At 43.1% G+C, this 18,777-nt stretch overlaps 1 protein-coding gene across 2 annotated transcripts in view; it reads left to right on the top strand.

Annotated features, from left to right (window-relative positions):
• Positions 1 to 18,777, top strand: part of SLC49A4 (solute carrier family 49 member 4) — a 136,600-nt gene that overhangs the window by 71,951 nt on the left and 45,872 nt on the right. For both annotated transcript variants that reach the window (XM_050917092.1, XM_050917093.1), the window contains one exon: positions 11,340 to 11,608. In XM_050917092.1, the coding sequence (XP_050773049.1) occupies positions 11,340 to 11,608 (269 nt within the window). The remainder of the gene's footprint in view (positions 1 to 11,339; positions 11,609 to 18,777) is intronic.

The raw sequence follows: 18,777 nt of genomic DNA, 5'->3' as shown, positions 1-18,777 counted from the left end.
ACTCGGCAACCTGGGGCTTACTCCTGTTCTATGTCTTATGTTGCTAAAAGCTCATGTTTTAGGGCTGGCGACCTGTAGGGCTCATAAAAGCCCTGAGTCCGTTTTATCTCAGGCTGTTTAACCAAATATCCTCTTTTTTTCTCTGTTGTTCCCCAGAGAATCCAGTTTGAACCAGTATATGTAAGCCTCTCTCCAAGTGGTCATAACTCATGGAGGTATTACAACTTGAGTGAATTAGCCTCACCACTGCTCTTACCGCCCACTCCCACCGTTCTTAGTTCCAGGGGGACTGTGGTCTCCCATCACCAAGGAAATACATGCAATCTCTCAATATTATGTAAACATTTGCATTTTTAATACAATGAATTGCTAAAATACTTAAACTTAATTCAATAAGGTTTAACTTGATACAGTAAAATTTGTCCAGCGTATTGTCATATCTATCACAGTTACAGTTTCAGTATTTAAAACCTGGTAATTACTTCCTTGTTGATAAATTGTTATGTTGCAATTGTGTCGGGTGAATCAGACATGGAAGCAGAGGCTAATTTTAAGGAAGGACATGTCTACAATAAGGGCACGTCTACTTACAGCACTGGCAGTTACAGCGCCGCTCAGAGAGTGCCGAAGGAAAACCACTGTTGTGTGTTCACACTGACAGCTGCCTGTGCAATAGCGTATTCACAATTGTGGCACTTGCAGCACTATTTGGAGCGGTGCACTCTGGGCAGCTATCCCACAGAGCACCTCTCTCTCTCTTGTCGCTAAGACTTGTGGGAAGGTGGAAGGGGTCGTGGGGCATCCTGGGTCCTGTCCCAATTCCCCGTGATGCATTGCTTCGCATTTGAGCAATCCTTGTGCTTCCATCCGCATTTGGCGCCATCTTTCAACAGTTTGTGTACTGCACTCCCTGCCGTACCTCTTTCAGGCTGCAGGAATGAATCCTGAGCTATTGACAAGAATGCTGTTTGCACTGACTAACACATCACGAGTGGCAGTGGAGTACCTTAAACTACAAAGTCAAGAAGAGTGCAATGTTAATCTCGCCACATGTAGTAGCTACAACACAAGATTGCTTGTGGCATTCACGGAGGAGCTGACCTCAGTGGAATGCTGCTTTTGGGCTCGGGAAACAACCACTTAGTGGTGGGATCACATTGTGATGCATGTCTGGGATGACGAGCAGTGGCTGCAGAACTTTTGCATGAGGAAAACCACATTAATGGGACTGTGTGATGAGCTCGTCCCAGCCCTGTGGCACAAGGACACGAGAATGAGAGCTGCCCTGCCGTTGGAGAAGCACGTGGCGTTTGCACTGTGGAAGCTGGCAACTCCAGACTGCTACCGATTGGTTGCTAACCAGTTCGGAATGGGAAGGTCGACCGTTAGAGTTGTGTTGATGGCTGTGTGCAGGGCCATTAATCGCATACTACTCCAAAAGACCGTGAGTCTGAACAACGTGCGTGACATTGTGGATAGCTTTGCACAAATGGGCTTCCCTAACTGACAATTCTGCCACATTCCAATTCTAGCACCAGACCCACTAGCCACCGAATACATTAATTGCAAGGGGTATTTCTCAGTGGTTCTCCAGGCATTTGTGGATTACTGTGAGCGTTTCACAGACATTAACGCAGGCTGCTCCAGAAAGGTGCATGACGCGTGTATATTTCGGAACACTGGCCTGTTCAAGAAACTGCAAGCAGGGACTTTCTTCCCTGACCAGAAGATCACCGTAGGGGAAGTCGAAATGCCTATTGTGATCCTGGGACACCCTGCCTACCTCTTAATGCTGTGGCTCATGAAGCCATACATGGGGCAACTTGAGAGCAGCAAGGAGCGGTTCAACAACAGGCTGAGCAAGTGCAGAATGACGGTGGAGTGTGCATTTGGCCATTTAAAAGCCTGCTGGCGATGCCTGTATGGGAAGCTGGACATGGCTGATGACCATATTCCTATGCTTATAGCCGCATGCTGTACGTTCCATAATATTTGTGAAGGGAAGGTTGAAAGCTTCACTCAGGGCTGGGCCACAGAGGCTCAGCGCCTGGGTGCTGAGTTTGAACAGACAGGGACCAGGGCTATTAGAGGGGCACAGCGCAGGGCCATAAGGATCAGGGATACTTTGAGGCAGCAATTCGAAGCTGAAAGCCACTAATATTTGTTGCTATGCTCGGGATTGCAGTGCTTGTAATGCTGAAAGGTGATTGGTGCACATGATGCAAGAAGGGACCTTAACATAATGGTATAATCAACGAGGAGTACTTGTGGCACCTTATAGACTACCAAATTTATTTGGGCATAAGCTTTCATGGGCTAAAACCCACTTCATCAGATGCATGGAGTGGAAAATACAGTAGGAAGATATCTATAGTAATACACGAAAAGATGGGATTTACCTTACCTAGTGGGGGGGTTGAGACAAATCAATTAAAGTGGGCTATTATAAACACAATGAATAATCACTTTTCTAGTGGTAATCAGGGTGGCTCATTTCAAACAGTTCACAAGAAAGTGAGAGTAACAGTATGGGCAAATTAGCATAGGGAAATTCGGTTTTTTTTAGTTCTTGTAGTGACTCATCCACTCCCAGTCTTTAGGCTATGTCTACACTTAAAACACTGCAGCGGCACAGCTGTAGTGTTGTAGCACTTCAGTGTAGACACTCTACAGTGACAGGAGGGGATCTCCTGTTGCTGTAGGTAATCTGCCTGCCTGAGAGGTGGTACCTAGGTTGATGGAAGACTTCTTCTGTTGACCTAGCACTGTCTACACAGAGGGCTAGGTGGGCATAGCTACATCTCTTGAGTGTGGATTTTTCACACCCCTAAGAGAGACATAGCTAGGCCAGTGTAAATTTTCAGCGTAGACCAGTCTTTGGATGTGGATTAGTGACCTGAGGGAAGTGTAAAAACTCTATAGCTTAAATCATTTACAATTAAACTTGATAAAGACCTTGAAAAGAGGCAAACAGGATGGACTACAGAGCTCTTTGGAATCTCAGCCTCTATTGTTCTATGCAGATTCTCCATTGCCCTGTCTCTCGCTAACTAAAAAGATGATCTAGGACAATTGGATGATTCACATGACCTGTCAACTTGTATGGCAGTTAATTTTTATCCTATACATGTCTTTACAAGCACTCCTTATTGTAGAATGCTGTAATACATGATACTTAAAGTTGAAAGACTAAAACCAGTGCCACTCCCTGAGTCAAAAAGTTTTTAGCAGAGAATCCACGACCCACCCTCCAAATGTAAGTTTCACTTAATGCCAAATTCACTAGCCAAAGGAGCAGATATCCAGAAAGTGCTCCTAAACATGGGTTTCTAAGATGGCTGCCAAGATGGTATTTTAATCAGGCCTGCACTCACCCACTTCCATTTTAAGGCAGAAGCAGATCAATTGGTTATTTTATAAGGCTGTGTTAAATTCCTTATCACATTTTTCTGTCGTAATTTTTTTTCATGATTGTGATAAAAAGCGTCACACTCTTGAGATATTTTCTGTTATTTGAGCTCAATACTTTCTATGTTGCTTGGTACCTGAAAATACTTTCCCAATATTCATCTAATTAATGTAGAAATCTGAGAGCAGAACAGAGATGAACACAGAATCAATCAAAATTCAACTGTTAAGTGTGTCAGGTCTTAAAAATTTCCAGCTGGGTTCAGAACTGGACTAAAATTCTCTTGCAGTCATCACCTTTCATACAAAAGACATCTTGTATTACAGAATCAAACTTAAATTACAGTGTAAGGCTGTAGGAAAAAAATGTAGTTGCTCTTTGCTCCTTTTGGATAACACAAACAGAAGAAAATGGGGAAATAATGGGAACAAATGTTCTAATGTTAGAGCAATTTTTAGTGCTGATGAGGGTCTTTAGGAAATAGTCTTGATAGTCTTTTAGACCGAATCTAGTTCATAGATAGCAAGACCCTGTAACAATAGCAATCCTTGATACTATTGTGTTCATATTTCTGTCATCTGTATTAGCTGGTATATATTTGTCTCCTAGAGTATAGTAGTAGGTTGCTACTGAATGCACTGAACCACATTTTGAGTATCTCTTCCATCTCCTTTGGGAGACAAGCTAGAGATACATAGAGGAACAGTGAAAATAATCTCCTTCTCTTGAAAAGTAACGTAATTCAAGCAAGTTCATGAATGAAGGATAAAATTAAATTAACAATACAAACATATGCATACACATTTGAAGCAGGAAATACTCTGGAAGCACAAATAGTTGAGAGAATAAAGTTGAAATTTAAAAACCTAAAATATTGTCATTTGAAAAATAATGTGAAAATACTCGTAAAAGAAATAGGCTATACGATGGGATAGCACCAGGCTTTATAGATGACTAAGAGGCAAATAGAACTGGCATGATATAATTAAAAAGATGTCATACTAAATGGGAAAGGAATGAAATCATGAGTTAAAGAAAATTAACTGAAGAGACAAATGTGAAGTCTTTAATTCAAAAAAATTTCCCCCCTCATTTAAGTTATTTGGATAATGTACTGAATTAAAACATGATGTCTCCATCTTGGGTTCGTACAGTGAAATGAATATTTTTGTATCTCTGAGGTTATATATGCGATTATAGACCTTTACAAAGATAATAGGTCTTCATTTTGCAACTTGCTCAAAGACAGCATGTCATTTCTTAACCCATTCTGGAGCATTGTTTCAGTACTGATTTAATCTCTCTGCTTAATCACCAGATTCTTCTTCAAGTGTTTGCTCATGTACATTCCACATTAGGTGTGTGCGTGCTGCATGCATTGTTGCTGGAGATTTTTCCCTCAGTGGTATCCATGGGGCCGGCTCTAGCGTCCTTTGATGCCTCACACCTATGTGCTGGTATAGGAGGTCTCACTGGCCCCCACCTCCTTTCAGTTCCTTATTGTCCATGATGGTTGCTGGAACAACTCCTCTTGCACACCCCATGTTCTCTCCCTGCCACTTTGAAGAGGGTAGAGAAGAAATTCTGTGTGCCAGCCAAAGGGTACAAATACCTATACTGTAATCCCCTTCCTGGCTCCCTAGTTATATCGGCAGCTAATGAGAGGTCTAGACAGGGCTAAGAAAGTACTACCCACAAACAGAAGGGCACAAGGAAACTCTATCTGTTTGGGAGAAAATTTGACAGGTGGACTCCCCAAGCCCTGCTGGGGAGATACGATTACAATTTGTGGGACTTCTTGTACAACTTTAAAGACTGTGTCTCAGGACTAAAGGCAGACATTTTCTGCCCTCTTAAAGGAAGGAAAGAATGTTGCCAGAGCCTCACTTCAGGCGGCACTGGACCCACCCGACACACAGCCAGGATGATGGCCTCTGCAGTGGCCATGAGGCGATGCTCTTGACTGGTAGTTTTTGGGGCTACCTCAGGATGTTCAGCTGTCGATTCAGGACCTCTGTTTTGAAGGCTCATCGTTTTTTTTCAGTGCAAACAGACACAAAGATCCATGGCCTAAAGGACTCAAGGGCTACCTTCAGGTCGCTAGGCCTCTATGCACCATCTACTCTGAGGAAGAACTTTAGGGCTCAACAGCCAGTCCACTTTTTGGCTCCACCACCAACACAGGACCTGGTAAAAAGAAGGGGCAGAGGTTACAAGTGTCATCAACCACTTCTGTCTACCTCAACTTCGATGCCAGGATCACATAGGTACTCCAGTGGCCCCAAACATGCCTTTTGAAAGTGCACCTAAGGGCACTATATCAGTTCCTGCTTTGAATCCTGCTCCCCCCCCCTTTGATTTTGGACCGATTTTCACACTTCAGCCCAGTGTGGTCCCACATCACATCAGACCCCTGGGTGCTAAATAGAGTGGTAAATGGTTATACTCTTCAGTTTTCATCCACCCCTCCCTCCCACCCTCTTCCTTCTTCAGGGAACCTTCTCATGAGCAACTCTTAGCCCAGGAGGTGCAGATCCTCCTACAGATGGGGGCTGTGGAAGAGTCACTTCAAAAATTGAGAGGGAAAGAGTTTTACTCCCGATATTTCTTAATCCCAAAAACCAAGGGGGGAGGGTGAGGTTTTGTCCCATCCTGGACCTGCTTCGCCTCAACAGTTCTCAAGAAACTGAGGTGTCGCCTGATCTCCCTGGTCTCCATCATCCCCTCCTTCAATCCAGAGGATTTGTGCTCCGCCCTCAACTTAAGATACTTACTTTTACATTTCCATCTGTCATAAACAGATAGCTAAGGGTTAATGTCTCTTACACCTGGAAAGAAGTACCTGAAACACCTGACCAGAGGACCAATCAGGAAACCAGACTTTTTCAGATCTGGGTGGAGGGAAGTTTGTGTGTGAGTCCTTTGTTCTTTGGTCTTCTGCCTGTCTCTCTCTCGGCTATGGGAGGATTTCTGTTTCCTGCTTTCTAATCTTCTGTTTCCAAGTTGTAAGTACAAATATAGTAAGGCAGTAAGGTTTCTATTGTTTTTCTTTTGTATTTACATGGGTATAGTTGCTGGAGTGTTTTGAATTGTATTCTTTTTGAATAAGGTTGTTTATTCATATTTCTTTTAAGCAATTGACCCTGTATTTGTCACCTTGATACAGAGACCATTTTTATGTATTTTTCTTTCTTTTTACATAAAGCTTTCTTTTTAAGACCTGTTGGAGTTTTTCTTTAGTGGGGAACTCCAGGGAATTGAGTCTGTGCTCACCAGGGAATTGGTGGGAGGAAGAAGTCAGGGGGAAATCTGTGTGTGTTAGATTTACTAGCCTGACTTTGCATTCCCTCTGGGTGAGGGGGGAAGAGAGATTAGCTCTCGGTACTTTTGTTTTCCAAGGCTGGAAACGGGGAGGGTGGAATCCCTCTGTTTAGATTCACGGAGCTTGCTTCTGTGTGTCTCTCCAGGAACACCTGGAGGGGGGAAGGGAAAAGGTTTATTTCCCTTTGTTGTGAGACTCAAGGGATTTGGGTCTTGGGGTCCCCAGGGAAGGTTTGGGGGGACCAGAGTGCCCCAAAACACTCTCTAATTTTTTGGGTGGTGGCAGCTTTACCAGGTCCAAGCTGGTAACTAAGCTTGGAGGTTTTCATGCTAACCCCCATATTTTGGACGCTAAGGTCCAAATCTGGGACTAGGTTATGACACCATCTTCCATGGCTACAGAAGATTCTTCAGATTTATTGTAAACCAGACCCATTACCAGTTCACCCTCCTTGCATTTGGCTTGTCTGCAGCCCCTTGGGTTTTTACCAAATGCATAATGGTGGTAGCAACCTTCCTCAGAAAGCAAGACGTTCAAGTCTACCTGTATCTTGATGACTGGCTGATCAAGGGTTGCTCAGAGGCCCAAGTAAAGAACAGCACGGGCCTGGTCCAAGCCACTTTCTGAACACTGGGCCAATTGATAAATGAACTAAAGTCGATTCTCATTCCAGTATAGGGAATAGAGATTATCGGGCCAGTGCTCGACTCAACCCAGGCCAGAGCCTTCCTTCCAGGGGCTCGATTCCACACAATGTCGGCTCTGATATCCCAGGTCACAGCCTACCCAGTCAGAACAGCCCAGGTTTGCCTCAAGCTCCTGTACACATGGCCGCGTGCACTTCCATGTATGGCATGCAAGGCTGCGCCTCAGGTCTCTCCAGGCATCGTTAGCTTCAATGTACTCACTGAACAAACACCACTTGGACTCAGTAGTTACTGTTCCGGCCCGATCCTTGCGTCCCTCAACTGATGGAAGAGACCTCCAGTCAGCAGTGGTGGGCATTCCCTTTGTTGCCCCCCAGCCATCTGTGTCCCTAGTGTCGAACACTTCAGACCTAGGTTGGGGAGCCCACCGTGATCACCTCAAGAGGCAGGGCCTGTGGTCCCTGGAAGAGCTGATCTGGGCATAAAAATGTCAGGGAGTTAAGAGCCATCTGCTTACCTTGCCGAGTGTTTCTTTCCCACAGGCAAGGTGATGCGAGTACTGATGGACAACACCACGGCCATGTTCTACATCAGCAAGCAGGGAGGAGTATGCTCCTCTGCTCTATGTCAGTAGGCCATCCATCTATGGGACTTGTGCATGAAGCATTTCATCTGTCTCGAGGCTTCCCATCCTCCAAGGGCCTGGAACATCCTGGCTCATCACCTCAACAGATCTGTCTCCTTTTACCACGAGTGGTCCCTTCACCCAGAGGTCACCAGGTTCATCTTCCAAAGGTGAGGATCTCCCCAGGTAGACCTGTTCACGACCAAGCAGAACAGAAAATGCCATCAGTTTTGCTGACTGCATGGGCACAGCCCTGGCTCCCTTTCAGATGCCTTCCTGTTTCCATGGACAGAGCTCCTATACTGTGTATTTTCTACAGTTCCTCTAGTACACAATGTCCTTCTAAAAATCAAGCAGGACAGGGTGAGAGTTATTCTTATGGCCCTGGCATGGCCATGCCAACACTGATTCGGCATGCTGTTAAACTTACAGTAGCACCCCTGCTATCACTCCCACTCTGTTCAGACCTGATTTCACAATACCACATCCGTTTGCTCCACCGAATGTCAGGTCCCTTTACATGATCACATGGAAGCTCCGTGGCTGAACTTGGAGGAGCAAGCCTGTTCAGAACACATTTGACAAGTCTTGCTGGGTAGTAGGAAGCCGTCCACTAGGGCTACCTACCTCACCAAGTAAAAGTGTTTCTTGATATGGTCATCCCAATGAGGCCTTTGTCTGGCTTGGTTTTCCTTCTGTCTGTTCTGGAGTACTTGCTTCACCTAAAACAGGGCACGGCACACACATCTGTCAAGGTACACCTAGCAGCAGTTTCAGCCTTCTATCCGCCAGTGGGCAGTCGGTCAGTTTTCTCTCACGAGATGACAATTTGCTTTCTTAAGGGGTTAGAGAGACTTCACCCTCAGGTTTGCAAACAATTCCCCCGTGGGATTGAACTCGATCCTATCAAAACTCACATGCCCTCCCTTTGAGCTGCTAGTATCATCTCCTCTGCTGTTTCTCTCTTGGAAGGTTGCCTTCCTGATAGCAATTACCTCAGCTAGAAGGGTCTTTGAAATCGGCGCCCTCACATTAGAACCATCATACTCTGTGTTCTTCAAGGACAAGATTCAACTGCACCCCCATCTGCCTGCTAAAGGTGGTTTCACAGTTCCATAGCAAGCAAGCCTTTTTATGACCGTCTTCTTCCTGAAGCGGTACAAGAATTCAGAAGAGTGGCAGCTTCACTCATTGGATGTTAGGTGTGCCCTCACTTTCTGCATCGAAAGAACTAAACTACTTCTCAGATCCATGCAACTTTTTGTGACAACAGCAGAGAGGATGAAAGGCCTACTGGTTTCAGCTCAAAGAATCTCATCCTGTATAACCTCCTGTGTTCAGGCATGCTACGAGCAAGCGAATGTTCCACTGCCTGCCATCCTGACTGCTCATTCCACAAGAGTGCAGGCCTCTTCAGCAGCATTTCTGGTCCAGGTTCCAATCCAAGACATTTGCAGGGCCGCAACATGAGCAACACATCTTGAAGAACAACTTGTTACACAAGGTCAGTAACTGTTCATTTGGGATTTTTTGGGTCCTCCAATCTAAGAATTGAACATGCTTGATCCTGCTTAGCTTGCGATGTCCATTAAAATCAGAGCATGAGATAGTATAGCTGCGGTTGCATATTACAAAGAAAGGATAACACATCTAATTGTTAGATTTATAACAGATATTTTTCCTTTTATTTAATCGTTAATATAATTTAAGCCTCAAGTAAAGAGTCAATAAAATGTTTCCTTTAGATGGTATGTGATGGTGTTTTTTTGCTCGAAAGTATCTTTTATAAGTTTCCTTAATAGATTTGGATTGAAATTAATGTTGAATGAGTGGAATTCATCAGGTTTTTTTTATAGGCAAATGTTAGATTTTTAACTTGATAAACTGTCTATCAGCCTTTTCTTGAGATCTTACGTTCTAAAGCTCCTGCAATGCTCTATGACGTTCAGCATCTGTGGCTTGAAGTGTTGCCTAAATGCTGGTTAAGCTTGGCTTATGTTTCCCATTTTTAGACCATATTGTTGTGTTTCTTATGACTGTTCTTGCAGCAGTAACAGAGGGTTCACATTTCATTTTTTAAAAATAACCTTCAAAATAAATTTTGAAATCCCCTCCACTCTCATCTTAAGGTGTATCCCTTTTGGAGATTGAAAATGATTTTGGCTGGCTTGCTAGCTAGGTTGTCCCTGACTGCTTTTTTAGACTTCATGTCTTTTATAAATTCCAAAAGGTCTTGCTTGGCATCTCAAGTCTGATTATATTTGCAAAGGTCAAAGTGGAAGGTTTCTAGCTCGATTCCTTGTTTATAAGAGACCTCAGAAATTCCTCCGTGTGTGCTGACGGTGACAGTGCTGGATGTGTGTGTTCAGTGTCTATAGTGTTTGGGACTAATACCTTTGTTTTGATTTCCAGCCATTAGCTGTTAGACCCAAGTGAAAGTGCATCAGAGAGGGGGCAGGGAAAGGGAAATTGTATTTTGCTACATGGCTGTTCTAAATAGCAGAATATGATTCTGTCTCAGAACAACTAAGGGTCCAATCTTATCTGGCTTTTAGCGTATATCTTCCAGTAGTGTGGAAGTAAATAATATAATGAAAATATGCATAAGGGCTTTGTGATAGATCCAAAATTGAAACCTGATAAGGGGTTTAAAACTCCCAGTGGGACTCATGCCTGCATAACACACATGGGGTTAGGTTTAACATTTTGAAGCTTGACTGTGACTCGAGGCCTTGGCTACACTCACACTTTACAGCGCTGCAACTGGGGTGTGAAAAAACACCCCCCTGGGCGCTGCAAGATACGGTGCTGTAAAGCATCAGTGTAATCAGGGCAGCTGCGCTGGGAGCGCGGCTCCCAGCGCTGCACGCTACACCCGTAAGGGATGTGGTTTACATGCAGCGCTGGGAGAGCTCTCTCCCAGCGCTGCCGCTCTGACTACACTCACACTTCAAAGCGCTGCCGCGGCAGCGCTCCCGCAGCGCTGCCAGGGCAGCGCTTTGAAATTCCAGATGTAGCCATACCCTCTGCCTCTTTCTTCCTTTATACCCTATCATGCTATCCTCCTCTCCAAAGCAATGTCACTCTTTTATTCCGTTCACCATTCCTTCTTTGAAGAGAACATTTAACTTCTCCATTCATTTAAGTGCTAGTAAGAACAAAGTAGCTTCTAAATTCATGAATCTAGTCCTGCTTCTCTTAGTATAGAATATTCCTTTTCTGCTAATGATTTCTGCATGTCTTTTGTGGAGTTACACATTTTAGTGCATTCTATATCTTATATAGTGTTTAAATAATTACTTTGTAAATGTCTGTGTATTCTTTTCTCCATTTCAGACTGATTCATGGAGGGCAGCTGTTAAATGGATTGGCAGGTCCAACTGTAATGAATGCTGCTCCATTTCTCTCCACTACCTGGTTTTCTCCTGATGAACGTGCCACTGCAACAGCTATTGCATCATTGCTCAATTATCTTGGTGCAGCATGTGCATTTTTAATAGGACCTCTGGTGGTTCCATCTCCTAATGGAACATCACATCTTGCACTTGCATCTGAAAGTAACTCTGAGCATATCAAGGACCGCATTGAGGCTGTGTTGTATGCAGGTATTTTAAAACTAATTTACTTTTATTGTGTCTAAAGTGTGAACTACTACCCTTTAGTGGCTGGCCTGCAGACAAAACTGCTGATGGCTTAAAAAGTAGTTGTCCTGTAGCTCAAGTGGTAGAATCCTGTGTTCTAGGGGGAGTTAAATTCTGTTCCCTTTGCCACACGTGTGGGGTAACCAGTTGGGCTCTCTCTCTCTGAATGCAGACACAGATTCATTCCAAATGCAGTATCTGGTCTAGTTTTTCATATCTTCTGATTTCCCAGGACAAATATCTTCCACTAGGGCTTTGTGTTTTAATGCAGAACTTCAGAATTATGCTTGTTTTGTTGAACTTTTTTACAGTAAACCTCTCACTACCAGTTCATGTTTGTCTTTATCATTAACAGTGATAGTGTAAATCCAGCAATCTCTCAGCATTTCATGCTTAACTTCTGTGTTAAATCAGTCCTCATTTAGGGCTTAAACGTGAGAGAGTTAGGGCTGTCGATTAATCACAGTTAACTCAAGCGATTACCTCAAAAAAAGTAATCATGATTAAAAAAATTAATCGTGATTAATTGCAATTTTAATTGCACTGTTAAACAGTAAAATACAAATTGAAATTTATTAAATATTTTTGGATGTTTTTCTACATTTTCAAATATATTGATTTTAGTTACAACACAGAATACAAAGTGTACAGTGCTTACTTTATATTATTATTTTTATTACAAATATTTGCACTGTAAAATGAGAAACAAAAGAAATAGTATTTTTCAATTCACCACATACAAGTACAGTAATGCAATCTCTTTGTGGTGAAAGCGCAACTTACAAATGTAGATTTTTTTTTTTGTTACATAACTGCACTCAAAAACATGCTTTGCCCACCATTCCAGAGGACATGCTTGCATGCTGATGACGCTCGTTTAAAAAAATATGCATTAATTGAATTTTGTAACTGAACTCCTTGGGTGAGAATAGTATGTCTCCTGCTCTGTTTTACCTGCATTCTGCCATATATTTCATGTTGTAGCAGTCTCAGATGATGACCCAGTACATGTTGTTGGTTTTAAGAACACTTTCACTGCAGATTTGACAGAATGCAAAGAAGGTACCAATGTGAGATTTCTAAAGAATAGCTATGGCACTTGAACCAAGGTTTAAGAATCTGAAGTGCCTTCCAAAATCTGAGAGGGATGAGGTGTGGAGTATGCTTTCAGAAGTCTTAAAAGAGCAACACTCCGATGTGGAAACTACAGAACCCAAACCTCAAAACAACAGCAACAACAACAACAAAAAAAAAAAAACCTGCTGGTAGCATCTGACTCAGATGATGAAAGTGAACATGTGTCGGTCTGCACTGTTTTGGATCATTATTGAGCAGAACCCTTCATTAGCATGGACACATGTCCTCTGGAATGGTTGATGGAGCATGAAGGAACATATGAATTTTTAGCGCCTCTGGCACATAAATCTCTTGCAATGGCAGCTATAACAGTCCCATGCGATCGCCTGTTATCACTTTCAGGTGACATTGTAAACGAAGTGGGAAGCATTATCTCCTGCAAATATAAACAAATTTGTTTGTTTGAGTGATTGGTTGAACAAGAAATTGGAGTGAGTGGACTCATAGGCTCTAAAGTTTTACATTGTTTTATTTTTGAATGCAGTTTTTTTATATAATTCTACATTTGTAAGTTCAACTTTCATGATAAAGAGATTGCATTACAGTACTTGTATGAGGTGAATTGAAAAATACTATTTCTTTTTTTATAGCACAAATATTTGTAATAAAAAATAAATGTAAAGTGAGCACTACACTTTGTGTTCTATGTTGTAATTGAAATCAATATATTTGAAAATGTAGAAGACATCCAAAAATATTTAAATAAATGGTATTCTATTATTAACAGTGCGATTAATCGCACGATCTATTTTTTTAATCGCTTAACAGCCTTAGTAAGAATCTTTCAGAAGTGATTTGTTAAATAATTATTTAAGAATATAATTGTGGAATAAAACCCCACTTGATCTTGATTTTTTTAACCAAAAAGTACTTAATGCTGTTCTTTAGATTTATGTGACAGTTATTATTCAGAAGCAAAAATTTACTGAATAGTAGTAATGTCTGAAAATGGACACTGTAAAATACTTGATTTATTTATCCAAGCTTTTCCTTGCGATGGTTTCTTCAGCACAGCAGGATAATTCCTAAGGTGTTTTAAGAAATTTATTCTGGTCATGTTCAGTGGCAAATTTTCTTTAAAGATGTGGCTGAACCCTGGTTTAAGAATCTAGGGCTTGAGTCTCTTCTAATGTAAATTGCTATAGCTGACCATTTCATGTCAGTTAAGAATTTGGCCCAGATTTCTCTCTAGAGTTCAGTCAAGAGATCTTGCTAGGCTTATTTTTTTCTATTTAAAATGTTTTTGAAAAGGCACCTCAGTGTTTAAAAGTGTGTATACAAGTATATTGGACGCTGCTGGCTATTTACAGTGCTTTGTGCCAGTCCATTCTTCATGAGGCGAGTTTTCTTATAGGTTAATAATGACAAGGTTACTTTTAATAACAAGCATTTGAAGTTGAATCGTAATGTAAGTGGGTACCACATAGCCCCTGCTTCTTTGAGAGCTTGCTCATATCCATTCCATGTTAGGTATGTGTGCGCTGCGTGCACAGTTGCCAGAGAATTTTTTCTCAGTGGTATCTGTCGGGCTAGCCATAGCACCCTCTGGTGCTGCACACTCATGCACTGGTATAAGGGGCCCAGCTGGCCCTGTGTCCTCTCAGTTCATTCTTATCGCCCATGACGGTCGCTGGAAGAGGTCCGCTTGCTTTGGCAAGGCGTTCATTCAGTGATTTTTCCTGTTATTCTCTAGTTTAGTTTTATTTTAATCTTAATTTCTAGTTTAGTGTACATAGTGTAGATAGTGTATATAGTTAGAACCTCTCTTAGCTTAGAGGGACTTCTTTCACCCTGGCTTCTTTCACATCTTCTGGGAACCTGGAATGCTCTGGCAGATCACCTCAGCAGGTTTTCTTTTCTCACCACAAGTGGTCCCTTCACCCAGAGGTGACCAGATCCATCTTCCAGAGGTGGGAGTGTCCCCAGGTAGATTGGTTCACAACCAGGCAGGACAGGAAATGTCAGCAGTTTTGCTCACTGTGCCGTCACAGACCAGGCTCCCTCTCAGATGCTTTCCTGCTTCCATGGACAGACCTCCTGTTCTGTGCGTTTTCCCCCAGTTCTTCTAGTGCAGAAGATCCTTCTGAAAGTCAAGCAAGACAAGGCACAGGTTATGTGTAGACTCTGTGTGGCCACAACAGCACTGGTTTGGCATGTTTCTGGACCCCTGCCATGGACCTGATCTCTCAAAACCACCTGAACCTCGGGGCCCTTCACATGACTGCATGGCAGTTCCATGGTTGAACCTGGAGGAACAGGCTTGCTCAGAGCAAGTCCTCCCAGTCTTGCTGGGTGGTAGAAAATCGTTTACTAGAGCGACTTACCTAGCCAAGTGGAAATGCTTCTCGGTGTGGTCGTCCCAACAAGATCTCTCACTGATCCAGTCGTCCCTCCAGTCTGTGCTGGAATACCTGCTCCATCTGAAACAAAAAGGTCTGGCCTTTTCATCAGTCAAAGTACATCTGGCGGCAATCTCAGTCTTCCACTTTCCAGTGGATGGTAAGTCTGTCTTCTCTTATGAAATGTCCATCTGCTTTCTCAAAGAGATAGAGAGACTTGACGCTCAAATTTGTGAACCGATTCCACTGTGGGACCTAAATCTGGTTTTGTTAAGACTCTCATGGGCCCTCCCTTTGAGCTGCTGGCATTGTGCCTTTTGCCAGATCTCTCCTGGAAGATTGCCTTTCTGGTGGCAATTACCTAAGCCAGGAGAGTCTCAGAAATTAGGGCCCTTACGTCAGAACCCCTGTGTATGGTGTTCATTAGGGACAAGGTTCAACTGCACCCCCTCCTGGTATTTCTCCCAAAGGTAGTCTTGCAGTTTCATAGTAACCAGTCTATTTTCCTGCCAGTTCTTTTCTTGAAACAGCACACCAGTTCAGAGGAGCGGCATCTCCACTCACTGGACGTTAGATGTGCCCTGGCCTTCTATGTTGATAGGACCAATCCGTTCTGTAAATTCATGGCAGTAGCAAACAGGATGAAAGGCTTGCAGGTCTCAGCCCAGAGAATCTCATCCTCAGTCACCTCCTGTATTCATATGTGCTATAAACAGGCTGGCATTCCACCTCCTGCTATCTTGATCACTCCTTTGATAGGAGCTCAAGCTTCATCAGTGTCGTTTCTGGCCCAGATTCTGATCTAGGACATTTGCAGAGCTGCGACCTGGTCATCAGTACATACCTTCTTCTCCCGCTACTAGGCCATCACTCAGCAGTCCAGAGATAATGCCAAGTTTGGATGAGCAGTGTTGCAATATGCATGTCCATGAACTCCGAGCACTCGAAATAAAAATGGTTACTAACCTTTCCGTAACTTGTTCTTTGAGATGTGTTGTTATTCATGTCCATTTCGTGACTCACCTTTCTGCCCTTCTGTCAGAATTACGGGCAAGACGGAAATGAAAGGGTGCGGGACTGTCCAGTCCCCTCATGCTGGCGCATGAGTACATGGCACCCCAGAGGGTGCTTAGAGATGGCCTGATAGATACCACTAAGGGAAAATCTCTGACGACAGTGCACATGGTGCACACACATCCAACATGGAATGGACATGAGCAACACATCTCAAAGAACAACAGTTATGGAAAGGTTAGTAGCTGTTCTTTTCCTTTTGAGTGACTCACTTTTTTCTGGAGCCAGATGTATTGAAACTGAAGGGAAGTACAATTTTGGGCTACAGCTTCTTTAAGAGGCAGATAAGATGTTTTATCCGAAAGGTTCCATGGCAGATCAAAGTAATGGTTCATGAGAAAGGAGTGCAAGGGAAAACTGATATCCCTTTTGCTGGCCTCATGGCTCAGTGCAGCTCTATAGTAGTAATGTTGATGGAGAACTTAATGGTAGGTAGCACAGATTTTCTGCATTCCTGAAATGGAAAGAGTTTTTAGGAGAATCCCTCCTTGAGACTTGTGGGTGGTATTGTCATGGGTGCAGAAACATTGTGTTGCATCTTTTAAATTTCCTGGGGAGCAACATTTCATAAGGTTGCTGTAAGTTTTTTTTACTTTATTCAGCAGACTTTGAAACACACAACTGGATTTTTCTGCCTGACTTCACCTGCTGTGTTAGTGGTATGTCAGCGGGGGTGAGATTCTCTTTTAAGGTATAGCTCCTTTGCACCACTCATATAGTGAATGGAAGCTGGATCCTGGATATAATTGTCCAGTAGAAAATTCTTCTGGTTGTGGGGAAACTATCAGCTAGTTTAAAGGTGTCAGACCTGGCTCAAGACACAATCACCCTGAACAACATAGGAAAGGGACTGGGATGAGACAGTATAGCCCACAGAATCCGAGAGCTGTAACTTACTCCCTGATGGCCACATCTCCACTCTCCTGCAACCCTTGGAGCTCAGATATGGGAGTGAATCTCCACCATACTGTGTAACAATAATCTTAGTAATTATATAGCTGTATTTACCTGCAGACCTTAAAGCACTTCACAAAGGTGATAGGTATCATTCTTCCCATTTAACAGATGGGGAAATGGAGAGATTAAGGGACTTGCCTTAAGTCACATAGCAAGCTGGTGGGGCACCTCAGAATGGAACTCGGGTCTCTTAACACCCATTCCTTTGGCACAGCCATTGGGCCATGATGCAGCTCTCACTTTGAGATTTTGGATATACTACAAGAGTTGTTAACCTTGGACTGGTGGCATGGCAAAAGCATATTATTTTTCTAAAGCATGTTTTGTGTAATGGTGAATAAGGCTGTAAGTATACATAGATTTGCTTTACAATCTTTCTCTGAACGATTCCCTTCCCTATCTCTTTAATGTAGTGCTGTTCCTTGCACTAAGAGCTCGGCTGAATTAAGGTCAGGCTTGACAAAGCCCTGGCTGCGATGATTTAGTTGGAGATTGGTCCTGCTTTGAGCAGGGGGTTGGATAGATGACCTCCTGAGGTCCCTTCCAACCCTGATATTCTATGATTCTATGATCATGGCATCCTGTTGTCATATTTGCATACCATATTCTGAACCCCATGACTGAAATAGCAGGTATGTTCAGATCAAAATCAAGTTGCATTACCTAAACTGCATGGGGCTCTAACCAGAGCTATTAGCCATTCATTTTCCGGAGCATGAAATTAAACCCGTCACATTTATTATTACAACATTGTCGGTTCTTTCCTTATTGCATTGCAATTCAGTACAGAATTAGGGCTTTTTAAATCTGGATATGCCTTTTCAAAAGGAGAAATACCTTTCACCATCTACAAAGAAACTTGTACCTCTGGATATAAAACTTTCCCTTTCCCATTTAGAGCCTACTCAACTAGCCAGGTGCCCATTTCTCAGACAAAACTGGGACTATCCCTTCACTATGACATACAGGGGGGTCCCTGGTATATATCTTCCCCTTTCTCTGTTGTTTCACATATCTGTTGCTCATCAATAGGGGAACCCATGTTCCGATGTACATTGGTTCTGATCCGCATATCCATTGTGAATTGGAACATCTTCCCCTACTGTACAGTACAGTACTGTACTTGCATCTGCTGGCCACGTTCAAGGCTTATTACCTATGGAGGATGTTCTCCATGCTGATTAAGGAGATGGCAGGTGAAGAAAAGCCCAGTGTAAAGGAGTTTTGGAAGTCCTACAGATCTCGAACAACGTGGAAAACATTGACGCATCGTGGGAAGATTTGATGCTGTTCCTACTCTTGAGTTGGTGAAGGATGTCGGCTTCAAGGAGGTGGAGGAGGAGGATGTACAAGAGTTGTTGGAGTCTTCCACTGAGCAACTGACAAATGAGGAACTGATCGAGCTGGACCAACAGTGGATATCCAAAGAAAGCAAGGACAATGACGACAGTGATGTAGGGAAAGAAGCCAGGAGTCTGATGACAAAGAACCTCTCTTGTTTCTTTGGATTGCTGGATGAGATGACGGAAATCTTACAGAGCGGTTATCCTTTCTGTGAACAGTCTGCCAAAGTCTCCAGGGCTCTCAGTGATGCAGTGGCTTCCTACAGGGAGATCTGTCGTTCAA

The sequence above is a fragment of the Gopherus flavomarginatus genome, chromosome 10 (assembly GCF_025201925.1).
Source record: "Gopherus flavomarginatus isolate rGopFla2 chromosome 10, rGopFla2.mat.asm, whole genome shotgun sequence".
In the NCBI taxonomy this organism is placed as follows: Eukaryota; Metazoa; Chordata; order Testudines; family Testudinidae; genus Gopherus; species Gopherus flavomarginatus.
This window is presented reverse-complemented; position numbering and strand designations above follow the sequence as displayed.